The following is an 8408-nucleotide window of genomic DNA, read 5'->3' as shown; positions in this document are numbered from 1 at the left end:
ATACAATTTTCCCTTAATCTGCATGAATAAAGCTCAAGAGTTATGTAATTAGGCCCAAAGGAATAGAGTACTATTTAGGTAACATTGGGCTGAATTGCTGTTCTAAATCAAACTATAAATCGAAGCCCAATTACTCAAGAGTATTTTCTCTTGTTGTATATGTAAGACTTAATAGACGAGACAAGACAAGAGGAAGTTACTTGAATGGTAAGTACCCTCACTTTCACCTCGAAGGTTGTGAGTTCAAGTCACCAAGGGAATTACTTGGATGGCCTTGAAGTAAAGAAAGTTACTCGCTTATCTATTTAGCATTTAACCAAAAGTTTGGGGAAAAAAATAATGAAATGTGAAATGATACATTCCATCAATTTCAACAATTAAAAACAGGATACATATATGATATAGAAAGAAAAGAAGAGACTAGCTATAAGTCATAGCTCAAACTCAGCTTCTTTAACTCTTCCCAGATTAAATCTTTCCCTTAGCTTACATTGATATACGCCGGTCACCCTCTCGTGACAGAAAACTAGCTAGAACTATTACTGTTTCAAAGAGGCCTCGTGCGGTGACCTCTAGCTTTGCCACAAAGAATAGCATTCTTTGGTATTGGGAGTTCATCTCTCCAAGAATTGGCTGGGGAGTAAACTCTTAAGTAGAATTGTTGACCCAAGTACCTCCTTGACCAATTCTCAGACCTTATGTTCCACATTCCTACATTGTCCAATGCCATGTATATTGCGGTCCATGACTTGGGGTACACCTGAATTACATCAAACAAATACGTTGGAACATAAGCTTAAGGATGTTTTAGCATTGAACAAAGTTGAGATGATGTGTTTTGAGTTTTGACAGACCTGGACGGTGCAACGTGCAATCGTGTCCCTTAAGTTGTAGTGTGCTCTACTTGATGGAGTCCATTGTCCACCATCCATACTGTTCATTCACAGACATAAAATTAAGAATCAAGAGGACTAAATGTAAAAAATAGGCTTTTCTTGTTTCTTTTTGGGGGAAAGTATGATGCTAAAGAGATGATTTACCCGACAACAAAGAAGGAATAGCCATCTATATGCCATGATTGGACAGTGTTCTCCCAATTTTGGAAAATGATCTCAACGTAAGATCTGAAGCTTGCCGCCATAACTGGGGTTCCAATATAGGCATTTCCATTGTAAGGCTGGTCAGAGATACTACCAAGGTTGAATACTCCTCCAATGTTGAAGTAATCAGCCAGCTTAAGTGGGGTATCTGGATCAGTGTACGAGACACTGTTGACAGCATATCTCTGTTTGCCATTTATATATGGAGCAGAGTTGGCAAGCATGATTGTGCGCGAAGGCTTGATCAATCCATAATGATAAGAACCTTGAGGATTAGGCCTTGGTCCACTTGCAGTTAGATTCCAACTGATTTGACAATCAACAAATGAAGACTTTTCAGTTACAGAATGGAAGTGATACAACCTAATCAATCATGGATCAATTTGTTTTGTGTGATAAGGTAAGAGAATTAGACAAAAGACGATGTATTACCGAATAGATCTGGCCTGGTAAAGGGACCAATTAATTTGAGTAGTAGGCCCTCCAGGGGGAGGTCCAGAAACTTTTGTCCATGAATTGCTGTAGTGAAGAACAGCAGTAGTGGTTAGCACTCGTGTGGTAAATCGTGAAGAGACAACGACATAGTAGTCCTTTGGAGGCTGATTAGCGGTGACTAAAACTGAATAAGACTGTCCTAGATGGATGTCAAGTGAAGTGTATGTTGTTTGAAGTGTATGTGATCCCTCAACTTCAACCAGCTTCATTGTGTGCCCTTGAATTCTGAAATTAATTGATGTTGCAATCCCCACATTAGATATCCTGAACCTATATGTCTTACCTACACTTTGAGTTAGAAATGTTTAGAAGACAAGGCACAGTAAAGAAAAACAAGATTATTGTAATCAGACAAGTTAGCAGTTTACCTTGATCAACTGTAAATGTGTATCCGTTCCATCCACGACCATTGATAATAAGACCATCAGGTAACGGAAGATCATGACCACTATCTAAAATGTACTTCAGTTGCTGCAAGAACCAAATCCCCGCGTAAATTCAGCACCAAAATCATTCAAGTTAAACATTGAAAAGATAACTAAGCCAAACAGATGGACTCACCCTGTGACTTCTCTTGTACAAGTCTCCAGCTAGTACAGTGAAATCATGAGCAGGTGGAGCAAAAGGTACTGGAATTCGAGGACGGCTATAGACTCTGATGGCACCATATCCTCCTGCTGCCTTGTGCATTGCAAGTGATGGGAAGTAGAAATAACTACCTATCTGGTCTTTTGCTTGGAGGGTATATGTGAAGTTTTTTCCAGGTAGAATTGGACAAGTTGTGCCATAAACTCCATCTTGCCATGAGTTCCTCCTTTGTTGTATACCATTCCTGAAACAGTTGTCAATAAATTTTAAGTATCAGAAAGCAAAAATTCTTGAGTTAGTCCATACTCCAGGAGCTAATTAAGATGAATTTTATCAGCTTATATTTTTAATATTTATTAAGTATTTGTTTTGAAGTCCTTAAAAGATTCCATACGTATACAACATGGATTGGTCATTGCATAATCAGGTGGAATTAGACTTCAGTAGCCTTCATTATTCAGCCTTCATAATGCTAATAATATAATTCCCTTTGTCCCTACAGAATGACATGCCATTTTCTCTCTGTTATCAAGGTGTGTGTGGTTCATTGTATTCCACATATAAAATTTAGTAATAGTTCATGTCAGAGATCTTTAGATCTAGCACGTGGGCAGTGTGTTTCTTTGTTGTACCAAAGATTTGTTACCCCATGTCATGTTAATTCCATGTCTCTCATTAAGGCATTAAAGGCGCATTGGTCGGTAACAAGTTATTCCGTATAAATTTCATTCCAATTAAACGCAAGATAGACTCATTCTAAATTTAATTCCGAGATTAGTTATCTTTTGTCCCTTATACCAAAGGTGCCCCAAGTTCCAAGTGAAGACATGAAAGCTATGTTTGAGAACTCAAAATGAAAAGAGACGACAGGACCAGGGCCTACTCACTCACATTGACAAGACCAGCATCTAAACAAGTCTAATTCCTACAGCTCATACCTCAGTTGTGTAAACTAGACAAAAAGGCACATTTACTCCCTAAAGACAAGTCCCTACCAATCGTTCATTTTAATCATAATTAATTCAGATTCGAGACGTGCATAGCCCATATAAGGAAGAAAAAGGTCACTGTTAGAAACCTCTTAATTTTATTTGATGACTCGAATTCGAAATCTTTCAAAATCTTTATTAAAGGGTCAAGGACCTCAACCCCTTACCTACACCATCTTTTTCATTCCAAAAGACACCGTTTAGTTTTTTGCCAAAAAATTGTATTATTTTGCTACAAAAAATGTGCACTTTTCTATAGTATATATAATACTGTCATATTAGGAATAACAGAAAACAAAATCGTTAATTAGCAAAAGAAGAAATGAGGAACAAAAACAAACATATTAATGAAGCAATATTTGACACGAAAAAATGGTTTAATCATACAAATTTCACTGTTCATGCACGTACAAAGAAGGGAAAATATTAAACAGATCTGCATCAAAAAAGAAGTTTTTTGTATCTGAAAATGTCAATCACATTGCATAACAGCCAAAAGATTGTACCTTTTTAATATCTGAATGACATTAACAGGGGATTATGAGAGAGAAAAAGAAAAAAATTTGATTGAAATCTTACCAAGAAATGAGAAAAGGTTCACTCAAGTAGTTATAGACACTGATAATCAAATTGTCATTTGTTACACAGTCAATCTGTGGCCCTGGAAACTGCCCATTTATCAAGATCCCCTGCCACCATTATCAAGAAAACAGAGCATTTGTTGAATCGCCTTAGTGAAAATCCCAAAAACATACATTAAGAAGAATTATATACCTGTTGTTTGACACCCAAAGGGTAAATATCTCCATAAGTGATTTTCCAAGTGTAGTATCGATAAGGGTTGTCAGCATATATAGTTTGTAAAGTAGTAACTAACACAAGAATAATAGTAAAAATGAAAGAATAATGAACATTAATGCTCTTCTCCCTCATTGTGTGTTGTTTCTTTTTGTATTTTCTTGGGAAAAAAATGAACTTTTTCTGGTTTCCCCTTCTTCTCCAAAATGGAAAATGTTGGGAGGGAAAAGAGAAAGAGAAAAAATGAGTGAAGTAACAAAGGCTTGTGAGTTGTTTGTCAGTGAGAGTGGACAAAATATATTGTGAATTGAGAAGGACTAGCCCCTGTGACCCCTTTCACATGCACCTGGAATTCATGGATTTAAAAATATTTAAAAGAAAACCATGAATAACCCACATCACCAAATTAACCGAAGTTTTGGATTGTGGTAGCGTGATAGTAAGTATCTTTCATCCTTAATAACAAGTCTGAGTCTGTGCCCCTCCACGATAGACTTTATAATGCGAATCCAGATTTAGTCAAAGGGTTTGAATATCCCTGAATATGGAGTCGCCTTAGGGAGACTTTTACTCTCAAATTTGGGTTTTTTGCGGGTGAACTCAAATTTAGTCGGACCACAATACGGACACTCTAACATTAGATGAGAAACCAAAAGAGTAAAATTAACTGAATAAGTCCTGTCAATACAAAATCATCTTTGTTAGAGAGTATTTTATCTAGATTTTCGGTTATAAATTCAAATTTAGTCTAATTGAATACCAACCATTATGCGGAAAAAAAAAATCAACAGAAGTCTCGAAGCCAGCAAATTAAGCATTTTCATCACGATGTACCCAGTTATAAAGAGGTTTTGAGTTGGAAAAAAAATAAAGATGACGCGTTAATAACACTTTTTAATATGTCCTACACCCTCAGTGATAATTTTTTTTGTTTTAATTCCGATAATATAGTTTACTAAGCACATTTGACTTTAAATCGTATAATTTGAGAATTTTTACAAATTTGTCGTAGTTAGCAATTATTTTAAATAATGTACTCACATAAAACTTACTCAAATAATCTCTTTCAATTACCTTAAGATTAAATATGTTTCGTCGAATACCATAAGAATTAAGATAAAATTTACTAATAATTAAGGGATCAAAAGTATTATTATCTCAAGATAAATTGATATTTTAGCAGTTTTTTTTATAATTCCTTTGGAGAGTTTCTCGGAAGGAATCTTTAATTTTGTCAAATATTTAAAGCAAAAAACAAAACTATAAAACCAACTAGTAATAAATTTATGAAGTGAACAATCAATTTCTGTCTTCGTCGTACGCGTTATATGTATAGTACTTCCCTTCCTTATTTGCTTATTATATTGGAAATAAATATTTATTTATATTTATTTGGTCTAAAAAACTATAAGATAATTGAACATTTGTTATTAAGTATAATAATTTTACTTTTAAAGCATTAAATTAATAATATTCAAAGAATGATATTGTTATGTTGTCATTCTATTTGATATTTTATACGAAGTGTGTCAATAAAGATAGCCCGGGAAGTACCAAAATCCTTTTAGAATTGTAATAAAACCCAAATTAACTTAAAAGATATATATATTCAAGCCAATCTTTCAAAGATAATAACTATTTTTTTGCCTCTCCAAATAATAAATCTAAAATGAAATAAGTAGAATTTTTAACATCCCTTTCGATAGCCATACCAAAAAACCAAAAACTAGTTAGCTTCAGCATGGATGTAGAATGAAAGTTATTGGTTCAGCAGTAACATTTCGATTCATTCTATTTTTTCAATGATTTCATAATTGTACCTTGATATGGGAATTGTCACGAACCAAATAGTTTTTCTCCGTAATATGTATATAAAATTTTATTAATATATATAAATATTTACTCATAAATTCAATTATTAAATTAAATATTAATTTTAAATTATTGTAAGAACTCATAACCTTCAAATCATGAATTTGCCTAATATTAAACTCAAAAGTCAACCTAGAAAATATAGTAACCTAAGTAAAAATGCAAACTAGTTGGTTGATGTTCTTAAATGTTATACTTAATGAGTTAATGTTGTAAGCAAATATAACACCAACATGTGCGCAATCTGAATTTAGTCTGATTACAACGTGGACTTCAAACTGGATGGGAAATTAAAAAAATAAAAAAGCAAATATAATGTATATAGAGTTTGCCTTAAAAATTAAATTTGTTCCTGGTTCGAAGTGATGTAAAGATTATAAAATTGTTATATTTGGCATCACAAAACCCCAAGTTTAATCAAGCATTAATTGTAACCCACATGCATGCTCAATTGTTAATTCAAAATTAAAATCGATCATGCTCTAAGTTCTTATGTTCATTTTTTGGAGTACATGATACATTCGTTTGACAAATTAAAAATATTCCTATATTTATTTGATGTTAACAACCAAGAATTGGTTGGAACATGTTGCCAATCATTTAAGAGGCCGTGACTGTGAGATCTAATGCTTCATTTTCGATTTGTTTAAGTACGTAAATCTTGGACAATTAATAAACAAATAATTATACCTATGCACAATAGAGTTAATTTAGTCAAACTCTCTACAAACTAAGTATTTATTTTGAAGTAGAATATGCTTTTGGCTCAATTTTATCCCAATTTTAGCGATTCATCCTTAAAGAAAGTATCACCCTAGTATTGCACTCTCCAAGCGTGCTTAGTTCCTCCCACCCTCCACGCTATCGAGAAATAGAACTGATTAATCCTAAGTTACAGAGTCAACCCTAGTCCTAATATCCCTATCAAATGATGATTCAGTATAGATTTTATATCTTGAAACCAAACTAATCTTGGTGTCACTTTAACCGAAGATTCCTCACTGTGTTATATATTACCCCACCCATTGAATCTCCTTATAAAAATCCCGAGTCCATTGTTACAAACTGAAATTAGGACAGGATAAACTTGAGAATCGAAGAATATATATAAACTATCGGAGAATAATGCTCCATACTAGAGTATTTTTTATTTATTTTTTTACAAAGGGGGTAGTCATTGTTGTGAGCCAAAAGGATGATGATGTGGTCAAACTCTGGCATGTATCGTAGTTATTAAGGCCAGCTGTTACAATCCCAATTGGCTTCAGCCAAAATAGTGACAAAAGAAGAAAATTGCCGACAACAGGTATAACCTTGTCTTTTTGGTAGTACAAATTATTTATCCATCAAAATCTACAAAGTTATTAAAGTCAGACCAATTTGTAATTTACCTGAAAACTCAATGGGTGTTCAGGCGTCAATCACTGATTCAGCTCAGAACTTAGATTTGTATTCAACTTATACAATCAATATACTTTATATTTGTTATTTAACTTATATTCACATTAGTCATTACTTTAGGGCAATAAATTGACTATTGTCACACTAGTGCTCAACCTATTGCACTCTATTCCTTTATTTGGACTAAAGTACACACTAATGCTCGACAAACATGAAATTTTCAACAGTTGAATGATGAAACAGTACAAGAAAAGAAAATGAAAACTTATAGATTAATAAATATCTCAAAATATAAGGTCAAATTGCTAATGCATTTGCCGTATTACAAACTAGCCAACATCAAGATGGCTAGTGGCAACAATCAATGGTATGTTATTGCTTGATACTTCTCTTCCCGTTATAGAATTTTAGGGACAGCTCGATGCACAAAACATTAGGGATTCATGTTGGATATATGATAGTGCTGCGGTCCAAAGGGTGTGATATATAACAATCTACCCTGACACAAGCATTAGTAATTGATTCCACACACTCGGGACTCATGACCTATAGGTCACACAAAGACAACTTTCAAAACTCCCCTCATGTAGAATTTCTTTAAGGGATGAAGCTAAATGATTTTTATCCGTATCCTGCTTAAACGTAACATTCATTCTTAAATGAATCTTGATCTATAAATGTTTTCAACAGGTTGCTATGTTAAGGTTACCATGAATACCAAAATGAGGCACAAATGACCTAAAAAAATGTTGAGGTGTAACTTGAATTAATTACTTAACATGGATGTCACAGTTTTAAAATCATAAAGTTGGGGAACAAATAATCCTCATGTTCATAATGCAGAAACTTGGCTGATTGAAAATGTTTTTCATATTCCTTGGACTTACGTAAAGTGTTTAACATTCTGTGATTGGGCTGATAGTAAAGTTTATACTCTGATGAACAAAACAATACTTCGTAGCAATTATGATTTTATAGAGCAAAAACCATATTTTTCTTGATGGGACGTGGCAAGTATCCCGTAAAATTAATTGAGGTGCAGAAAAGCTGGTTTAGACACCCCGTCGTAAAAAAAAACATATTATTGTTGAACAGATTTTAAATATCTTTGCTTTGGATTGATCCAAAAATGACTTCTTTTTTTCTCAAAACAGTTATGAGTCAA

At 33.6% G+C, this 8408-nt stretch overlaps 1 protein-coding gene across 1 annotated transcript; it reads right to left on the bottom strand.

Annotated features, from left to right (window-relative positions):
* Nucleotides 1-340: 340 nt before the first annotated feature.
* Nucleotides 341-4241, bottom strand: LOC125848419 (L-ascorbate oxidase homolog). Its single transcript, XM_049528274.1, has 8 exons — nt 3947-4241; nt 3752-3861; nt 2157-2427; nt 1964-2066; nt 1533-1878; nt 1041-1406; nt 855-933; nt 341-760 (listed from the first exon to the last, which is right to left on the bottom strand). The coding sequence occupies exons 1-8, from the start codon at nt 4103-4105 to the stop codon at nt 548-550; spliced, it is 1647 nt and encodes a 548-aa protein (XP_049384231.1). The 5' UTR covers nt 4106-4241; the 3' UTR covers nt 341-547.
* Between the last annotated feature and the right edge of the window lie 4167 nt (nt 4242-8408).

This window comes from Solanum stenotomum, chromosome 12, assembly GCF_019186545.1.
Source record: "Solanum stenotomum isolate F172 chromosome 12, ASM1918654v1, whole genome shotgun sequence".
In the NCBI taxonomy this organism is placed as follows: Eukaryota; Viridiplantae; Streptophyta; class Magnoliopsida; order Solanales; family Solanaceae; genus Solanum; species Solanum stenotomum.
This window is presented reverse-complemented; position numbering and strand designations above follow the sequence as displayed.

Excerpts from the sequence above, each read along its gene's own strand:
- LOC125848419 (XM_049528274.1), bottom strand. The coding sequence starts at position 4,105 with ATGAGGGAGAAGAGCATTAATGTTCATTATTCTTTCATTTTTACTATT. Across the intron at positions 1,407-1,532 it reads TACCAGGCCAGATCTATTCG|TTGGAATCTAACTGCAAGTG; the intron begins GTAATACATCGT and ends TTGTCAAATCAG. Across the intron at positions 934-1,040 it reads TATTCCTTCTTTGTTGTCGG|TATGGATGGTGGACAATGGA; the intron begins GTAAATCATCTC and ends GTGAATGAACAG.